Source organism: Mirounga angustirostris, unplaced genomic scaffold (assembly GCF_029215605.1).
Source record: "Mirounga angustirostris isolate CCGP_5_RB_7025 unplaced genomic scaffold, mMirAng1.0.hap1 SCAF_4, whole genome shotgun sequence".
Lineage (NCBI taxonomy): Eukaryota > Metazoa > Chordata > Mammalia > Carnivora > Phocidae > Mirounga > Mirounga angustirostris.
The window spans coordinates 163,242,967-163,264,327 of NW_026991712.1; the positions used below are offsets into that span (position 1 = coordinate 163,242,967).

The following is a 21,361-nucleotide window of genomic DNA, read 5'->3' on the forward strand; positions in this document are numbered from 1 at the left end:
GAACTGAAATTGGAAGAAATGTTAAGAACGCACAGGCTAAAATAAATAGGTAGATGGATAGATATAGTTGTATATAGTTATGTGATATGTGTATAATTTGTTTATTGATTGACTGATTCTATACACCAACAGGACATAGAAACAGTTTTACCTCAGTAGATGAGCACCAAGTGCTAAGGCATTAGGATTCCACGACGGATTCCAAGATTAGGGCAGGGAAAGTACAGAATAATCTTGGAACATCTTGTTTTGAGTAAGTAAATGCTGAAAAAATGATGGGGATATATCAGAAAGACATAGGAGCCAACCAGAACAGGCTTCCATTGGTTAAATCTAGGACAATTTGAGTATTAAAACAAATAATGAGAGCATCAGATTACAACCCAATGAGTAAAACAGGAATCCATGAGTCTAAACTGATATAAACAAGAGAGTAAAAAATTTAAAAGATTCTATGAATTCTATATAAAACATCTAACAACATAGAGCAAAAATTACAGGAAAACATTATCAGGCAAATGGTAATTATGGGAAAGGTAAGGGATCAATATTTATAGTATCTGATAAGACAGAATTCAATGCAAAAAAAAAAAGCTGAGGGATTATATACTGATAAGAGCAATTAATCAAGAAAATGGATATTAGTATACCTCAAAAACAGCCTAAAAACTGACAAAATTTCAGGCAAGGAAAGGGAGGGTGGATAACACTTAGTTTAAAAAAGGAAATGAGAAAACACCTACAAACAGACTAATGATAAAATCATGTCTGAATCTAGGAATACCACTAAAGAGCTGAAGGGAAAAATAGATTTGAAATAATTTTTCATTTTCAGCAATAAGAATGATTAAGAATGAATGAAGCGGGCGCCTGGGTGGCTCAGTCGGTTAAGCGACTGCCTTCGGCTCAGGTCATGATCCTGGAGTCCCGGGATCGAGTCCCGCATCGGGCTCCCTGCTCAGCGGGGAGTCTGCTTCTCCCTCTGACCCTCCTCCCTCTCGTGCTCTCTGTCTCTCATTCTCTCTCTCGCAAATAAATAAATAAAATCTTTAAAAAAAAAAAAAAAAGAATGAATGAATGAAGCAATCATTCATCAATTTAAAAAATAAACCAAAAAAACAAAAACAAGAAAAATACTAATAAAATAAGTAGAAAAGGCAAGACTGACAAAACCAAATGATGGTTCTTTGACAAGATTCTTAGATAAGATGGATCAGAAAAAAGAGAAAATGCAAACAGAATACCAAATACAGAATGGAAAAAGGAAAAAATTATGAACCATATGTTAATAAAGCTGAACACATAGATGAAACTATGTGAAACTTATAAAGAAATATAAAATTGTTGAGAAATAGAAAGATCCAAATTGACATAAAAAATTTGAATAGGCCAGTGAACATCAGTGAATTAAAATGGCAAAGACCTCCCCTTTAGAGAGATAAAAACAATCAATAGAATTGTAAGTTTTATAGTGTGTCTATACGTTCAAAAACCAAAGTTTTCTGTAAGTTCCACAGAATGGAAGAGGAAGAAAACTTGCCCAACTCTTTTTGAGTCTAGTGATTCCAAAATCAGATGAGAATTCAAGAAAAAAAATTAAGAAATATTTCACTTGTGATTACAGATACAAAAGCAAAACAAAATAAAATACGAGCTGCCAAACCTAACAGTATATACATATTTTTAAATTAATAAGGGTTTGTAAAGGAATGCAAAAACTGTTCAACATAAAAAAATTAGTGTGTTTCATTTAATAAAGGCAAAAAATAAGACTATTAAAATAAATGCAAAAAAGAGCATCTGATAAGTTCAACACTTTTTTATAACTGAAAGAAAAACTCATGGAAAACTAGGAATAGAAGGGAATGTCCTTGGTAAAGGTTATATAGCTAATCCAATAGTATATATAAAAAATACATGTAAAATTAGGGTTTCATCAAGGAATGCAAGGATGGTTTGATATCAGAATCAATGTATTTCACTAAATGAATAATGATACAAATTATATAGATATACAAAATGCATTTGGTAACAATCTTTTACTTAATGGGGGAAAGGGGAGTTTTTTTGGTTTTTTTTTTAAGTAAAAGCTATCAAAACTTTGTTTTGTTCTAAAACTTGATGTTTAAGATTGCCTTCCAGACTGGATATATAGTTGCCCCTCAAAAAACATGATATTGAACTATAAGGTCCACAATATACATGGATTATTTTATAGTACAGTACTGTAAATTTTCTCCTCATGCTTTTAATATTTTCTTTTCTCTTCCTTACTTTATTGTAATACAGCATATAATACATATAAACACAAAATATGTGTTAACTGACTGTTATCAGTAAGGCTTCCAGTCAACAATAGGCTATTAGTAGTTAAGTTTTTGGAGAGTCAACACTAATACTCTGATTTTCAACTGTGTGATTATTGCTCCGACTCCCGTGTTGTTCAAGGGTCAACTGTATAGCTCAATTATTCTTGCAATATATACGGGTTTTTATATCCTAACACCAATACACTTGGCATGATCAACTTTTCTAATTTGGTCAATCTTAAGGACATGAACTGACAGATTTGAAGAGAAATTCCATGATTACTAAAGGAGTCTGAACATCTCTTCATATACATGTTCCCTGTTTGGGTTTCTCTTCTATCAAGTACTCATCATTCTTTGTTCAGTTTTCTTTACAATTCAGCAGTTGTGGGTATATTCTAGATACAGATCATTTGGAAGTTTTGCAAGTACAGGTATTCCCGCTTTTTGGAAGTCTGTGTTAGGCCACTTTACTTTTACAAAAAACTTACATTAGTACCCATTTTTGCTAACTGAAAGATATGAGAGGATTTTCACTTTCACAAAAAAAGGCACAAGGCCAAATGGTGTTCTGAGTTTTACACCAGTAGCCCTTACAGAGGCAGCGCATATCCCAAGGAGTGAGCGCGGCACCGCCAGGCTCCTTTCCCGGGAACTACCCTCAGCGTCTCAGCATCAACCACCTCAGCCTCCGTAACTCTGCATGGTGTCTGTGAGCATCTGTGCTTTATCTTGGTTTATTTTCTGCATCTGTTAGCAAGATGTACCCTGAAGAATCAGAAAAACCTAAGACGGGTTATTTTGGTGTCTGGGAATGCTAAAATTTTCCATATAAATTTCCATTCTACACAGTTTTGGTTTACTGAAGTTTTCATAGGAACACTGTACCTTCAGAGAGGGGGGAAACCTGTATCTTCTCTGAGCCTGTCATTCGTTTGTCATCTTTTATTGACAAACATCTTTAATTCTGATATAAAATTAGTATGTACATTTTCTCCATATGGTTTGTGCTTTGGGAATTTTATTTAAGAAGCTTCTTCTCTCCCCCAGATCACAACAATATTCTCTGTATTTCTATTAATTTTATAATTTTACCTTTCACATTTAAGACCTTTAAATCCATTGAGAGCCCACCTTTGGACATGATGCTAGTTAGGTATCCTGTTTTTCTCCATGTAAAAAGCCAGTTTTCCAACACCACCTACTAAAACAAACACAGGATTTTTTGTATATTACTTAATTACTAAATACTTTATAGCTTTCACTGCTACTGTATCTTTTCCTTTTAATCACATTATCTAATTGGCTGCTACTCTAGTAGAAAAGTGCTTGAAATTTTTATGAACTATTTTGTAGCTACCATCCTTAAACTTATTTTTAATAGTTTGCTGTTTTCTTAAATACACAGGTGTACCTGAACATCTGAAAATATGACTTAAAAATAATGAGTTTTATAGGTGACCTGGTTCTCTCGGTGGAGCATCCAACACTTGATCTTAGGGTCATGAGTTGGAGCCTCACACTGGGTGTAGCGATTACTTAAAAATAAAATAAAATAAATAAAATAAAATAAATAAAATAAAATAAATAAAATAAAATAAATAAAATAAATAAAATAAAATAAAATAAAATAAATTAAATTAAATTAAATTAAAATAAAATAAAATAAATAAATAAAATTTAAAAAATAAAATAAAATAAAAATAGAGTTTTATTTCTCTTTCCAATACCGATAGTCTCTTTTTTCTTTCCTTATGGTGTAGATCAGAATTTCTAGATCTGTATTAAGCAGTAGCATGACACTGGGCATAGTAAATCTGTTAGTTAGGAAACTGGTTTGGCTACTTTAGTAGAGACCAAATAACAATAGCTGAAGCTGAATAGCTTCTTTCTTATGTGAAGGTCCGAGCTAGCAGGCAGTTCAGGAGATAAGTGGCCCTGCCTCATGAGGTTAACATGCTTTTGATACGCTGCCCTTTCCCACATAGACAGAACTGGGTTGCCATGAGCACAGTGACATTCCGGCCCACAGATAAGGGGAGATTACAAGAGGAAGGCAAGCCCTTTCCTTTTAAGGATGTGGCCTGCTAGTTATAAACTACTGTTTCCAACCCACTGGTCAAAAGTCAGTCCCATGTTCACACTTAGTTGCAAGGTAGCCTGGAAAGTATAATCACTTACCAAAGAAACTACTGCCGAGCTAAAACATGGGGGAGCAGAGGGTTCTGTTAATGAAGAAAGAAGTTGGGAGATGTATATTGTATAGTTGTCTTGCTCCCAAGTCATGGTATATAACCATTACCAAGTAAATAAAATTTCATTGAGAGTTTCCCCAATTAAAAAAAAAAAAAGGTATACCATGTATTTCCTCCTTTTTTTTCAGTGTAGTAAGTTATCAGTGGATTTTTGTGATGCTGATTACTATTCATATGCATATAAGCACATGAGTGAAGAACTTATGATTACATATGGTACTTTAAAAATTTGACTCAAATCATATAGGATATTATGTTTTGCAGAATCGGAAGCACTGAACTTAGTGAAAATTCAGGCTGCAGGAAGGGGATTAACATTTATTTAAAATCTTGCTATATGCCTAGCAATCTGCATGTTATAATAAAAAAATCCATGACATTCAAAAGCCTAACATATGCCAAACTTAATAAAAGTTATTCTTATTCCCACTTTGTAAGAAAACTGAGGCACACAGAAGTTAAGCGATTTACTTAAAGCTATACAACCAGTAAGTGGAAAGACTAGGCTCCAAAGCCTCAGATCTTCCTCCTACTCTCTAAACAATGCCTCTCAGTGATTATTCTTTCAACCATGATAACACACAAGAGGAACTAGGGGAATTAGTGCTTAATTCTTTCCTCAAATTTCAACTCACTACCATAGGGAACTTTTTTATTTACATGGAAAACTAAATTCTGAATTTAATAGAAAACTGGGATTCATACACAGAAATTCATTTTACTTTAGACTTCTTGGAAAACTCCTGTTTTACAAAACTAGGAATGCCAAAAGGCAGTAGATAAAACAATCCATGTGGAATTGAAAGTGAGTTGCACAATACCAAGGTAGTGCTAGAGTCGAAGGAAAATGCCACTTAGTCTCACATTTCCAAATTAAGTATGTATTTATCCTTAAGAATGGATATATATTCTTTATCCCAGTCTCACAATTTCAAAATCATTCAAGGTGAACTGATGCAAAAAAGTTGGCCTGAAATGAAACATATATGTGATACCTGGTATTTCTAAGCTTTCAGGGCTTTGAATATAATTAATCCACTAAAAATGGGAACAAGTCTTTTGATGGAAAAAAGAAAACAAGTGAAAAGACTTTGCAATGAAACAATATGTTTACTGGACTAAGTAAAAACCAAATAATTTATTTCCTGAAAACTGCTATTTCTTTGTAATATACCATCTGTTGGCTCATACCCATAGGATTAAACAGAAAAAAAAATATTTAAAATTTGTTCAAGACAAAGAAAAGGAGTAACTCACCCATCAAATACAAATATACTATTTTATTCTAAGGGAATATTTCTGTGGTTTCTGCAAGGGGAAAACCCAAAAGTGGTTAAAAAAAAAAAGAACAGAAAGAATAATTTAGATGTTTCGCTTGTTTGTTTGATGTTTTTTTTCTCCCCTGGAAATAAAAATGCAATTTTACATAATTTTAATAAAATTTTAAAAAGCAAATAGTCTGACACACATATCAACAGCTACGCTTATGAAGAATGACCAATAATTAATCAAGATTTTCTTTTATGAATTAATTTAGGGTCTGGACAACTCTGTGGACTAACATGCAATTGAAGTCCTGACAGCTATTGACCTGGGTATTGGCTGTTCTCAGTTAAAAGATACAGATTTCTTTTTTTCTCTCTGGTGTTTTCTAACAATGTATCTACTATGCCAACAATATTTGTTCTTGATACAACTACAGAAGGGGAAATGTTAGTGTTTATACAAAACATAAAATCTGTATAGTGGGGGCTATTACAACTGATGTTTCTGGATAGTTTATTGGCAGACTTATCAGACAATCCAGTTGTTTTTCCTCCATATCAAACAAGATCTGAATGTAAGAAGTTTTCCAGTCAGAAATGACAAACACAGATGGAATTAATCATACAGAATTGGGGCAGATTTACTTCTTTCACACAGTTCCTGGTAACCAATATGAAATTTGTTACAGCAGAGGGACAGAACCATCAAGTACACAATGTCAAAAGGCCTACTTTTAAATTTTTATTGTACTTAAATGACTTTCATTTATTTTAAAAAACCAAAACACCTGCCACCCGCATCTAAAAATGGGACATATTGAAAAGTCTTTCAAGGTTAAAATTTCTCAGAGGCTTTTTGGACTTCTCTCATTTCTATTACAAATGGGTCAAATTCACCTCAGCTAAAGAAGTTCTGTGATTGGCCAACATCATAAGACTGAGTAAAATTTTCTGGGGGGAGAAACTGAGAATGGAGATGAGGGAGATGGATTGATATGCCAAACACACCTATGACTTGCAATCCTCATAGAACTACTAAAACAGCTAGAGTTTGGAATAATGCTATAATACCTGCTGTGGATATGATATGCAAGACAGTCAGTGTCTTTATATCCTAACCCCAGAATCCGTATTTTCAAGTTTCTTAGGGCAACAAGATCATCTTCCAAATGCTTTATAGGAACATACTAGGACCTTTTCTATCATAATTCTGATAGCTAAGTAATACTGTGTCTTTGTGGAATCACCCACAGGTTTGCCAGAGTAAGGAGAGAGACTATTCTTTTTGAAATGACAAGGGCCTCCAGAAACTGGTGCAAAGGCAAAATAAGAGGATTTGGGGGAACAGGAAGATAAAACAATGAGAGAAAAGCTGCCATTTGGGGATAAAATGAAAACAAAAGGAGAACCCCCATTTCTGTGTACCACAGCTCATGCTATGAGACAGCAGCAATAAAGGCTGACACCCAGAGAAGTGGGCATTTTAGTGGGTTTTCTACAAACATTTCAAGACACTTGGGGTCTAATGGGCTCCACAGATTTTCTGTGTGCATAATCAGTTTGTGGAGTTTCAGCCCCTTTACCTCAATTTACCCAAATCCAGACCCACAGCTGAGAAGGCAAGACCCAGAAAGTTTAAGGGACACATTACTGTGTGAACAGCAGTGAAGGCCTTTTTCCCTGATGTGAGGGGCCCATGGCAAAAGCACCAGAGGCTTCTATCCTTCACAGAATTGGCTTGGCAGTGAAAATCAAAATCAAGACCACTTCACTCTCTACCTTTTAAAAAAAAGTTGAGTATTTTTATTGGGTCTTCAAGTCGTCTGGGTCCCACAGTCCTCATCTGATGTCACTCTTAGCTCTGCACTGATTTCTCCCCTGACGTGCACATAGGGCTTGCCCAAGTAGCCTACTGCAGCCAAGGTTTTATTCCAAAGCTACCTCTCTAAGGTCTAAGGTTACTATGGTAGAGTTTTATACAACAGTTTTCCTTAAAAATATTCCACAATTTGTTATTCCCAAACAAAATAAGATTATGCACCACTCAGAGAAATTGGTTAGTCATTCTGAAGATGTCTAAGAACTATATCACTGCCAAAGAACAACATTTCTCAGTTCATATTCTTTCCTTCAATTTTCATTTGTACATCCACACTGTGGTTCACGAGTCATCTGTTTTCCATTATCTTATAATCAAGTCAAGAGGACTTGTACTTGTACATCGTTTTCCAAAGCTGGATGCATTCACAGTTTGGTGCATACCCATGTGTATGAAAATAGGAACCCCACTTCCACTTTAATCTGATAATTCAACATCAGAGTCTTCTGATTTGGCTTTGGCAAGTTCTTCATGTACCTCCCTCACCATGAGAATACGTGTTAACATGGTGTCCAGGGTCCCAGGGTCTATCGGGAATGTGGAGTACCACATGGGGCTATTCGGAACACAGGAGCGCTCGGGTTGCAGGTAAAACACATCATTCCTCTGCTTCACACTTTCAGAACTATCCACAGGAAAAAAAAGAAAGAAAGAAAGAAACTAAGGAAATTGGGGATCAGAAAGTATAGGAAATACGTAACTACTCTTTAATATAGTGGCTCTCACCTTTTTCCCTACTGTGACTAATGTCATAGATAAAGCAACGCACCCAGGGAGATAAGTTTAAAGGCATTCTGCCCCAGGTGCAATCTGTAACTGCACATTTTTTCCTCCTCCACTCACCGGAGGTGAGTATAATGTTAATAGAAGACAAAGTATAAGTTGTTCACAAACTTTAGTATTTAAAACATTATTAGGAGCAAGAAAAAATTCAACTCATATTTGACACTATGGCTGAGAACCACATATCCTCAGCACCCAATGCCCTGGAATGATCCCCAAGAGCACTCAATACACATTACCATGGGGCAAACCCAGTCACTATATTTCTTGGAGAAAAAGTACTTTAGTGTGGCTCTTACAACTCTAAAGTCTTTAAAGTTTCTGTAACAGAAAGACCACTCAAAAAATACGAATTCTTTAAAAATAAATTGTTTTTCGGGGCACCTGGGTGGCTCAGTTGTTAAGCATCTGCCTTCGGCTCAGGTCATGATCCCAGGGTCCTGGGATCGAGCCCCGCATCGGGCTCCCTGCTCAGCGGGAAGCCTGCTTCTCCCTCTCCCACTCCCCCCTGCTTGTGTTCCCTCTCTCGCTGTGTTTCTCTCTGTCAAATAAATAAAATCTTTTTAAAAAATAAATAAGTAAGTAAATTGTTTTTCTATTTATAGGTTTAGCAGTACAACCTCTACTCTAAAATTTTTCCTATGTAATACAGTAAAATCACAACAGTTTAGTTATCACATAAAGGTTGAGCAACAGTTGTAAAGATTAAACAATAGCTGTGATTCTTGCTTTTGAAGAGATTTTCAGAAAAATAATTATCAAGAAAAAGCAGTTTGTTTGAGGGTCCAAAATCCAGGCAGATATGAAAACAGGGACAAAAGGAGATTAAAGGTACATCCTTGTCTAAAGTTGTATTTCTGATACTTAAGCATCTGAAATCCAAAACATGTTAACTACTTTTTGAAGTGTGCTGAATCTAGTCCAGAAGAAGGCTGCTTACCATTTTGATAGGTAAAACTCATAAAGTCGGACTGGGCATCGTAGTGGGTTGTCAGTATTCTCTGCCATCTCCACACCCACTGGAACCTCGTCATCTTCATTTCGTTTCCTTTTGCCAACAGTTAGTTTATCTTGAGATGGGATATAATAATCAGAAGATTAGAAAAATCTTTTCTTCCAGTCTCAAGACACCCAGAGCTTTGTTTCCAGTAAGAACTGTCACTCCCTTCTCCCGTTCACTCACTAATCCCACAAGGACTGACTGAGCACCTATGGAGGTCCTAGGCAGTATTTTAAGTACTGCTTAATAGGACTGAACAAATCAAAGTCCCTGTTCTGTAAAATTTATGTCCCCCTGCTCACCAAAGTGGGTGCAGCATGGCAAAAAGCATGGTACTGGAAGAGTTAGGTCCTAATTCTGAACCTGACTTTGTTATGAAATTTCATCAGGTCCATCTGAAGCCACAGCAAGATAAAGAAGGAAAAAAAAAGGGTTCTAAGTGCTCTTCTACAGGAGAGATCAAGAGAGAAGTTGTCACCTTTTTACCTGAAAATACTTTTACTGTGGGTCATCAGTGTCCACCGGGCATTTGGTCAAGTTTCTTTTATCTGTCACAGTATTATGAGAAATGGAATCTTTGTTGGGAAAAGAAATTCTCAGTAAAGTTGACCGTTTGATAAGAAAAGGGCAAGCCCTTTTTCACCAACAGAATTTTGCAGAAGCCAAGAGTTATCAAAAAGAAACTAGGGTGGGGGCGCCTGGGTGGTTCAGTCACTAAGCGTCTGTCTTCGGCTCAGGTCGTGATCCCAGGATCCTGGGATCGGGCTCCACATCGGGCTCCCTGCTCCGCGGGAAGCCTGCTTCTCCCTCCCCCACTCCCCCTGCTTGTGTTCCCTCTCTCACTGTGTCTCTCTCTGTCAAAATAATAAATAAAATCTTTAAAAAAAAAAAAAAGAAACTAGGGTGAAGACATGGAAAGTAGGGCTGTTTCTTTCCCACTTTCTCCCTTCAGGCTTCAAGAGAATAATAGTGGGTGGTGGATCTGCTGCAAACCTGACGAAAAAGGTTTTCTTCTTCTTTTCTTACAGCTGCTCTTAATAGGTAGCAAAGAATTTTCCCCAGCTTCCTGCATTAGTTATTACTTAAAATTCACCCCAGTCTTCTATTTAGAGGATACCTAAATATAAAGACTCCTTCATTCAGAAAAGAAGCTGAACTTACTACCAGTCTTGAAAGCACCTCATCAGAAAACAGGGAAATGTTACCTGATTGCCTCTCCCTGCCCCCAATTAACATCAGTTAAGAGCACAAAGTGGGCTATATACGAACAAAATAAAGGAGAGAGGACATAGTCATGGGGTGAAAAAGCACAACGGTGTTACATTTTCTAAAGAAAAGGAGCAACTGAGAGAATTTTTAAGTAATTTTAAGTTTCAGTAATTTTTAAATTCTCACTTTCAAAAAATACATATTTCACTCTTATCCCAAGGAAGTAACAACTTGATTTTGGGAATTTTAGAACTTACAATTTTGGTCAAAATTAGTATGTTTGATTTCTAGTTCCATAATATGTTAGTTTTTTAAATGTTAAAAACGAACTATTATTTAATAGGCTGTTTTAGGAATGTTAAGACCATAAGCCTTCTAAGAAAATTGTGACTGCTGATATTATTCCACCGTGTACAAAAGCAATACAGATCTTCCTTGACGTACGATGACCGAAAATGCATTTAATACATGTAACTTAGCGAACATCGTAGCTTAAACATGCTCAAAACACTTACATAGCCCCACAGTTGGGCAAAATCCTCTAACACAAAGCCTATTTTATAATAAAGTATTGTTGACTACTTCATGTCATTGATTAAATACCATACTGGAAAGTAAAAAAGATGACTGGGTGCAGAATGGCTGTAAACATATGGGTTGTCTACCCTCATGATCCCGGGGCTAACTGGGAGCTGCAGACTGTTGTTGCCCAGCATTCCACTAGCCCAAGAAAATACCAAAAGTCCACAAAGTACAGTTTCTACTGAATGCGTGCATATCACTTTTTCACAACTGTAAAGTTGAAAAATTAAGTCAAACACCATCTGCATACTCTAGGCCAGCTTTTAAGTTTCTTCAGAAATTGACAGTTAATGTTAACTAAAAAGAGGTGGTCTGGTCAAAAAAAAAAAAAAAGATTTAGAAACAGTAGATTTAAAAATTAGACAGGTTCCTTTTAAATAGCGATTGGCCAATCTATTACGTCTAAATCAGTGATTCTCGGGGCACCTGGGTGGCTCAGTTGGTTAAGCGACTGCCTTCGGCTCAGGTCATGATCCTGGAGTCCCGGGATCGAGTCCCGCATCGGGCTCCCTGCTCGGCAGGGAGTCTGCTTCTCCCTCTGACCCTCCCCCCTCTCATGTGCTCTCTCTCATTCTCTCTCAAATAAATAAATAAAATCTTTTTTTAAAAAAAATAAATAAATAAATCAGTGATTCTCATTTTTAGCTGTATGTTTAAATTCCCTGGGAAGTTTTACAACGCAGATTTATTTGGGCTCCACTCCTGGACCAATTAAATCAGACTTTCTAATTTAAAAGCCAATAAAAGTACAGTGAAGCAAGTGATTGCTCTCATTTTGTGGCAAACCTATAACCTAGCCCTGGCAATAAAAAAGCATCTACATATTAATCTAAAGCTACACTCTTTCATGTCTCGAATTTACAGTTACCCTTCTGTGGTTAAGTCTCTATTTGTATACTAACCGGACTTCAAATAGAAATCTCACAAACTCCACCACACACCTGGTTCTGACTCCTGCTTTTGTAAAGGTGGGAAGAACCTCAGATACGTCATCTTGGTGCTATACTTCAGAGTCCTGGTCCGTCTCATCACGTGGGCAAAGGAAAGCTTCAAGTGCTCAGTAACATTCTTGAGTTGAAAGTATTTGGTATTGAAGAAAAGGAGGGTGTTCAAGAGGACGATTGGTGAGTAAGCGCCCAGCTGTTTGCACTCCCACAAATGCTCCTCTTCAATGCGAGAGAACATGTAACCTGCACCGAAGAAGGGGGAAAGCAGTTAACAGTACTAAGCTCCTGCTAAACAGGACCAAGTAATTTCTCAAATTCTCAGACAGGAAGATATAAAGGAAATGATCCATTGTTCCCATCTTTCCCCCTCTTCCTTATATGGAAAACCAGAAAAGGTACCGCAAAGAAAGAGCAGATGACTCCACTGAAGCAGACACTGTGAGCAATCCCCTGAAACAGTTTTAATCCATTGTTATTTTAGACCAGGGTTTGGCAAACTTTTTCTATAAAGAGCCAGATGGTAAATATTTCAAGTACTGTGGGCCACAGAGGCTCTGAACAACTTTGTTGTTATTGAAGATAAGGAGCCACAGACAATACAGAAACAAACAGGTGTGGCTGTGTACCAATAAAGTTTACTTATACACACAAATTTAAATTTCATATAATTTTCATTTGCCACAAAATATTACTCTTCTTTAGATTTTTTTCCCAACCATTTGTAACTCATGGACTATACAGAAACAGGCAGCAGGCCAAATCAAGCAGTTTGCAGACTCCTCCTGTTTGAGATCATTATGCTTACAGTTAACTGGTTCAGTTTCATTTTAGCTCAAATCATTAGAAGGCAGCTAGCTCCCTCCCTCCTTCACACCCCATCTTATTTTAAATTTATATTAAGAGTGATTACTGTGATGACTTATATGGGATTATTCTTGAAAAGCAGGTGTCCTGCAGAAGAATTAAGATGAGTACACCTTTAAGCGCACACTCCTCATGACAGCCCTTAAATCCAGGTCCTTCCTTATGTTCTCTCACCAATCCTCTTTGTTCCTGCTTATACATTCTATTCTTGGGAGAGTAACCAAAAATATGAATTTATTACTTCCAATTTTATCTCCCTTGTCTCTTCTTTGGATGCTAAATGCATCAAGCCACCACACTGCTCAGAATGCTTCAAAGGTGCTCTCTAGCCCGAAAGAAAGGGGCACAAATTCCTGAACATCACATTCAACCTCTCCGCTCACAGCCCAGGAGCCTAAGACCAGGAGTACATCAGGGAGGTGTCCAACAACGTATGGTCAAAGATAAACTCAAGGATGAAGATTTAACTCTTGTAACAACCAGTACAGGGTACTGATAATGAACTAGTCAAAGTCCACTGCTAGTAGGTACAATCTAGAAGTAAAGTACGTGTCAGTTGCTGGTACAGTGTGCAACCTCACCGACACAACCAGACCAAAAATGGCTTCTAAAAAGTAAATACAACTTCCAGTTGCTTTATATTTTTGTTAGTATCTATACATACACTGTATGGAAGTTATAATTTTACTAAAATCAGTAATACGCCTAAGATTTTTCTCCTCAAAAGTCCAAATAGGCTATAAATCAAGACAGAAATATAAGTGAACAATTTATAAAAAGATAATCATAAAAATTAAGCAATTTAGGAAGGCATATCATGAAAAGAATCAAAATAAAAGATAAGCATCCTACCATTAGGAAGTATTGTAGGTTCCCATATTTTCAAGAGTTTGGTAAGTTCAATCATAAATCTGGAATAGGGCTCAGTAAAAATGTTATCTATTCTACCATTTTCAAACAGGTACTACAAGAGAAAAAATGGAAACATATATGTTGATACAAAGAAAACAAAAGTTTTGGGTTTTTTAAAAATTATTTTAAGGAATAAAGTTTACCCTTAATTTTTGCCCTTAACATTGTGAACCATTTTTTAAGGATACATCTTAAAATACCAGAATTCAAGCTCTAAGGTCCTTTTCATATGAACTGTCAATACCTCAAGCACTGAGCTTGCAAGGAAAAATTTTCTATTTCCTTTTTAAAACATGGATGATACAGAATAATTATTAATAAATAAGTACCTTTTACTCAGTTCATGAAACTGATATACTAAAAAATTGCTTCTAATTTGTATGTTCCAAATCATTTTTCAAATTCCCAGGATCTAAATGCAAATGTGCTTTCAGAAGTTTTTGGTTTTTTAGCCTAGTTACAAGATCACTTCCTGAAATAATACAGTTAGCTAGTGTCAGGTGACCTGAGGATACCCAAGTTTTAAACCACAGCTCTCAACCCAGCCTTCAAAAAGTTCAAGTCTAATTATAGGATTTAAAACTATGCTAATTATAGCCATCAAGAATCATATCACAGAATGGGAAACAAGAAACAGCCTGGGTAAGTACTGCTAAAAAACATCTTGAGGTTACAGGGCAGGTAGATGAAATCACTCAGGGAAATAAAATGAGCACTTACAGAATAACACAAGGTATACTTATATGCCAAAAATCTTTTGCTGTTTTTAAGATTTCGTATTTTTTAATTTATTTATCTATGGCTATTTTGGTTTTCTGCTTTTCTATCCAATGTATGGCTTGGGAGAAAAATTTTTTTCTAGTTACATCTGTTCTGGCTAATAAAAATTATATGCCATTTCATACATGCATTTTTATAGGCTTCTTCAAAGGCAATTCATGACATTGCTAGATCACAGTTTTACTGTTGAGAAGTATTCGCCTTTTTCTTCTTTTAATAAAGTTATTTTCACAACCTAAACATATTATATCCTCATTATGGAAAAAAAGTTAAAATACAGAAAAAGTGAAGAATGACATACTCTAACTTGCTACACATTAGAAATACAGAGTTGAGTTTTATACCTTTACTCAAACATATGAGTACATATAAAATACATGTTTTAAAAACCACTTTCCCCCTTAGACCAGGAACAAGACAAAATTGCCTGTTCTTGCCACTTCCATTTAACATCGTACTTGAAGTCCTAGCCAGAGTAACCAGGCCTTAAAAACAAATAAAAGGTATTCAAATAGGAAAGGTCCTAAGGAGTAAAACTATCTCTACTTATAAATGACATGAGCCTATATATAGAAAATTCTAAAGAATACATACAGCCACACACACACACAAAACTGTTATTAGAGTTAATAAATGAATTCAGCGAAGTTACAGGATACAAGCAGCACAAAAATCAATTGCAAAGAACAATACAAAAAGGAAATTAAGAAAACAATTCTATTTACAATCGTATCTGAAAGAATACTTAAGAATAAATTGAACCAAGGAGGTACATGACTTACACACTTAAAGCTACAAAAAAAATGAACGCTAACAAATTAAAGAATACTTAAGAAAAACATCTCATTCATGGATCTGAAGAGAATACTGTTAAAATGGCAATACTGCCCAAAGCAACCTACAGACTGAGTGCAATTCTCAAAATCTCAATGGCTTTTTTTCCCCCCAGAAAGGAAAAAGCCAATACTCAAATTCATATGGAATTGCAAGGAACCTTGAATCGCCAAGTTAATCTTGAAGAATCACACTTCCCTATTTCAAAATTTAGTACAAAGCTACAGTAATCAAAATAGTATGTACTGCTATATGAATAACCATATAGACAAATGTATTAGAATTGAGAGTCCAAAATAAACACATGTCAAGTAAACACATATCAAATGATTTTCAACAAGGATGTCAAGACCATTCAATGGAGAAAGAACAGTCTCTTCAACAAATAGTGGTGGGAAAACTGGCTATCTACATAAACAATTATCCCTAACTCACAGGTATCCCTACCTTACATGAGATAAAAAAATGAATACAAAATGGATCAATGACCTAAACATAAGAGCTAAAACCATAAAACTCTTAAAAGAAGACATAGGGGTAAATCTTCATGAACTTGAATTTGACAATGGATTCTTAGATAAAACACCAAAAGCACAAAATAACAGAAAAAATAAACTGAATTTCATCAAAATTCAAAACTTTTGTGCATCAAAGTACACTAACAAGAGAGTGAAAAGAAAACCCAGAAACTAAGAAAAAATATTTGCAAATCACATATCTGATAAAGAGTTTAATATCCAAAATATATAAAGAAATCCTACAACTCAACAACAAAAAGACAAACAACCCAATTTAGAAATGGAACAAAGGTTTTAAATATTTATCCAAAGAGGATATAAACAAATGGCCAACAAGTACATGAAAAAATGCTCAGTGACCTTTAGTCATTAGGGAAATGCAAATCAAAACTACAGTGAGATATCACTTCATATCCATCAGATGACTATTAAGAAAAAAGGAAATTAACAAATGTTGGCAAGGATATGGAGATAAATAGAACCCTCATACATTGTTGCTGGGAATGTAAAACGGTGCAGCCACTGTGGAAAAGGGTTTGTTGGTTTCTCAACAAGCTAATCATAGAGTTACCATATGACCCTGTGATTCCACTTACAGGCATAAGACCCAAAAGAGTTGAAAACAGGCGTTCAAACAAAATCCTGTACATGAACGTTCACAGTATCATTCACTTTTCGTGATAGCCAAAAGGTAGAAACCACTCAAATGTCCATGAACAGATGAGTGGATAAACAAAATGTGGTATATCCAAGAATTAAATAATTCAGACATAAAAGGAATGAAGTACTGATTCATGCTACAACATACGTGAACCCTATGTTGAAAGAGGCTGGACACAAAAGGCCATATAAAATTGTATAATTCTACTTATATGAAATATCCAGAATAGGCAAATCCATAGAGGTAGAAAGCAGATTTATGGTTGCCAGGGACTAAATGGAGGAGGTAATAGGGAGCGGCTACTTAATGGGTATGAGATTTCCATTTAGGGTATTAAAGTTCTAGAGCAACATAGTGATGACGATTGTACAACATCCTGAATGTACTTAATGCCACTGAATTGTACACTTTAAAATGGTTAGTTTTATGATGTGTGTATTTTATCATAATGTAAATATTGCACTACACTACCTTAAAAATATGTGTCTCTAAGAGTTTTCCATGTAAATATGTATAAGAGCAATTCATTGCTTTTTAACTACTATATGGTACTCAATAGTACAGACACACTACAGATGACTGAACCATTACTATTTTGATGAACACATAGATGGCTTCCAATTTTTTTCTGTTAAAAACAATGTTACAATGAAAATACATGTCTTTCTATATACATGTGCGTGCATTTCTTTGAGGAAAAATACTGATCAATGGATTTACTAGACTGATGAATCTATATGCATTTAAAGGTTTTTTGGGGTTTTTTTTAAGGATTTTTAAGTAATCTCTACACTCAACACGGGGCTTTAACTTACAACCCCGAGACAAGAGTCACACACTCCGCTGACTGAACCAGCCAGACACCCCTACATGCATTTAAAGTTTTAAAAGTCACATCAACTTGCCCTCTGAAAAAGCCTCCACACAAGAAAAATGTATACGTCTTCACTAATACTTGGTATTATCAAACTTCTCAATTGTTCAATTTTCTTTTCTTTTTTTAAAGATTTTATTTATTTATTTGACAGAGACACAGTGAGAGAGGGAACACAAGCAGGGCGAGTGGGAGAGGGAGAAGCAGGCTTCCTGCGGAGCAGGGAGCCCGATGCAGGGCTCGATCCAAGGACCCTGGGATTGTGACCTGAGCTGAAGGCAGATGCTTAATGACTGAGCCACCCAGGCCCCCCTCAATCGTTCAATTTTCAATCAGCCTAATGGGTGAAATTCTTCCTTAGTTATAGCTGAGTACCATTCATATTAGAGAGGCGGTCCACCACAGTGATCATAAGAACAGACTCTGAAAATAAACCATCTGGATTCACATTCTGGCCCTGCCAATTACTACCTTGGGGACTTCAGGCAAGATTTTCACTCACTGTGCCTAGCAGAAAATGGTGATGATGATAGTCCTTATACATCAGAGGGGCACACTAACAAATAAATGAGTTAATATATGAAAAAAGCTTATATTAATACACAGCATACACAGTAAATGACTATTAGGCATTCCTGGTACATTTTGCCTGTTAGCTATCTGTTGATTTTCTTTGTTACTTGCCTATTTGTTTCTTTTGTCAATTATCCCCTTCTTGGCTAATGTTAACAATGGTGGTCCAGGTATTGACATTACAGTTGAGTTTATTTCTTTACATTTTTATGTATTTTTAAAATTCTTTACAATAAGCATAATTATTTTTATAATCAGAAAAAAAAGAAAAGAGGAAGCACATTTGAGATGTCAACATAAGTAACCTTTTAAAATTCTCTACTTTTTGTCAAAACTGATAAAATGTTCATAATATTTACTTTCTAAAACAATCAGCTGACAATTTATTAAATTATAGCCTTTTTAATAGTTTTATTAATATAACAATATGATAAATATACTAGAAAAAACTCTTAAGTTTCTGATTTGTCTCACAAATTAGAGTATATTTTATAGGTGGCAGAGTATTTGGTATGTAAAGCAGTCCAATGTTTTTTACTGAAATCACAGCAATGACGTTTGATTATACTCAAATCAGAATAGGAATCACTACCACACTTCTTGACATCTGCATTGATAAAATTAGAAAATGCTCTTTAGATCCATAATATCATATTTCTAAAAGTACAGGAAGTGTGCTTAGAATCTTCACAATTTTTACCTAACCAAAATGCATGCGTGGCGATAAATTTTGGTTGAAAGAACCTATAAAAGGGGCGCCTGGGTGGCTCAGTCATTAAGCATCTGCCTTCGGTTCAGGTCATGGTCCCAGGGTCCTGGGATCGAGCCCCGCATCAGGCTCCCTGCTCAGCCGGAAGCCTGCTTCTCCCTCTCCCACTCCCCCTGCTTGTGTTCCCTCTCTCACTGTCTCTGTGTCAAATAAATAAATAAAATTTAAAAAATATATATATCTTTTACAATCAAGAAACTTAATCAAAATATAGTGGGAACAATAATTAAATAACGAAAGTACTCTTTTGACTCTGGGGAAAACGAATGCTGCTTGCATAACTAGATACCCATCACAAATCTTATTCATCAGAAATACACTTGTATCATGTACAAAAATGAATTTCAGATGTATTAAAGATAATCTTAAAAAAAACCCCAAATATTTAAGAAAGAAATCTATGAGAATTTAAATACTTAAGTAGGAAGACCATTCTACGCAACACAGAAAAACCAGGAATTTTAAAGGGAAATAAATGCATATTATTAAACTATGTAAAAAAGAAAAATTTTTGAATGGCAAATATATAAACAAAAACTGGAAAACAAAAATATACTGGAAAAATTTATTTCAAGCATTTACATCAGAGTTCTTATCCCCAATATAAAAGAGATCCTACAGATAGAAAGGAAAAATCCAAATGACCAAAAGCATAAAAAGACATTCTACTTTATAAAAATTGGAAAATACAAATTGGAGCCACCAGATGCCTTTTTTTTTAAGCCATCAGACCATCAGAATAATAAACATTATAAAGAGGAGAATCCAAGAAATGGGCACTCATATGGTAAAGCTGTAAATTAACCATTCTGGAAAGTAAAATGAAAATATCTTAAAATTTAAAAAATCTATAGCAGGTGCCTGGGGTGGCTCAGTCGGTTAAGCATCCGCCTTCAGCTCGGGTCATGATCGGGTACTGGGATCAAGCACCACCACCTCTGGCTTCCTGTTCAGCAGGGAGTCTGCTTCTCCTTCTCCCTCTGCCCCTCCCCCTGCCCATGCTCTCTCTCAATCTCTTAAATAAATAAATAAAATCCTAAAAAAAAAAAAGAAAGAAAAATCTATATATGCTTTAACCTAAAAATAAAAGCATCAGTTCATCAGGCACTCAAATAAAATATTTACTAAACCACTGTATTAAGACTAAGGGGGGGGGGCGCCTAGGTGGCTCAGTTGGTTAAGCGACTGCCTTCGGCTCAGGTCATGATCCTGGAGTCCCGGGATCGAGTCCCGCATCGGGCTTCCTGCTCGGCGGGGAGTCTGCTTCTCCCTCTCCCACGCCCCCTGCTTGTGTTCCCTCTCTCACTGTCTCTCTCTGTCAAATAAATAAATAAAATCTTTAAAAAAAAAAAAAAAAGACTAAGGGGGGGAGTAACGTGAATACTTAAAAGAAAAAAGGGTGAATAATTGGTATATTCGTATTCTGCAATATTACGCAGCTTTCCTTTATAAAGGAAGGAATTTGATTTTATGTTCACCTGGAGGGATACACAGATTGAGAAAAGTAAGCTGCAAAAAAATGTATACGGTATCAGCCCCATTTTGCTAAAAACTAAGCAAAACAACTATACACATCTAAAACATCTATACACACGCATATGTGTATGACACAGAAGGACAGATACTGCAACACTGGTTATCTCAGAGACTGGGAATGAAGGAGAGAAAACTGTCCGTATATGCCTTCAACTTACTGTTTTTAACAGTTACACTGAACACATACTACTTTTATAATTAAAAAACAAAACTTTAGGAATAAATGCCTAAATAAAAGAACACCCCCCCCACCATACAAATGGAAGAAAATTTCGCAAATAGAGAAAAGAAAAATCAACAACATCCAGAGCACTACCACCCAAGATGATAACCACTATCAACATATTTTGATGCATTTCATTTTATTACATATTTATAGGACTGGTTTTTAAAATCATTATATGTTAACATGTACTGATGCACATAGAATTCATATTCTCATTTTGTTTATTTAATGCTTTAGTATTAGTATTTTACACGTTACGAGAAGTTACTTTGTAAACAATTTTTATTGGCTACATAATATACAAGTTTATAAATATATTATAATTTACTTAAACATAACACTCTGGTGGGCATTGAAGTTATTTCCAATTTTGTGCAAATGATGTCTGAATTTCAGAGTATTAGCTTTGTCAGACTCCCAAAAAGTGAATTACTGGCAAAAGAGTATGAACATTCAAAAATATTACTGAAACACATGCCCAAAACTGCTTTCTAGAAGTGTGTACTAATTACCACCAGCTATGAAGGCAAATCCCCTTCACAGAATTCGTATCAACAATGAGTGTTATAAATATTTTTTGCTAAT

The 21,361-nt window shown here is 35.5% G+C and overlaps 1 protein-coding gene across 12 annotated transcripts in view; it reads right to left on the minus strand.

Annotated features, from left to right (window-relative positions):
- Nucleotides 1-3,404: 3,404 nt before the first annotated feature.
- The window catches only part of ZMYM4 (zinc finger MYM-type containing 4), a 142,956-nt gene continuing 124,999 nt past the window's right edge, over nucleotides 3,405-21,361 (minus strand). For 10 of the 12 annotated variants that reach the window (XM_045898111.3, XM_064589481.1, XM_054512990.2 and 7 more), the window contains 4 exons: nucleotides 13,946-14,057; nucleotides 12,224-12,472; nucleotides 9,432-9,561; nucleotides 7,610-8,333 (listed from right to left, as the gene is read on the minus strand). In XM_045898111.3, coding sequence (XP_045754067.1) covers nucleotides 8,126-8,333; nucleotides 9,432-9,561; nucleotides 12,224-12,472; nucleotides 13,946-14,057 — 699 coding nt within the window. In that variant the 3' untranslated portion in view covers nucleotides 7,610-8,125. Of the gene's footprint in view, nucleotides 3,514-7,609; nucleotides 8,334-9,431; nucleotides 9,562-12,223; nucleotides 12,473-13,945; nucleotides 14,058-21,361 lie in introns of those variants that run through there. The other 2 variants (XM_064589485.1, XR_010411022.1) reach the window with 2 other exon arrangements.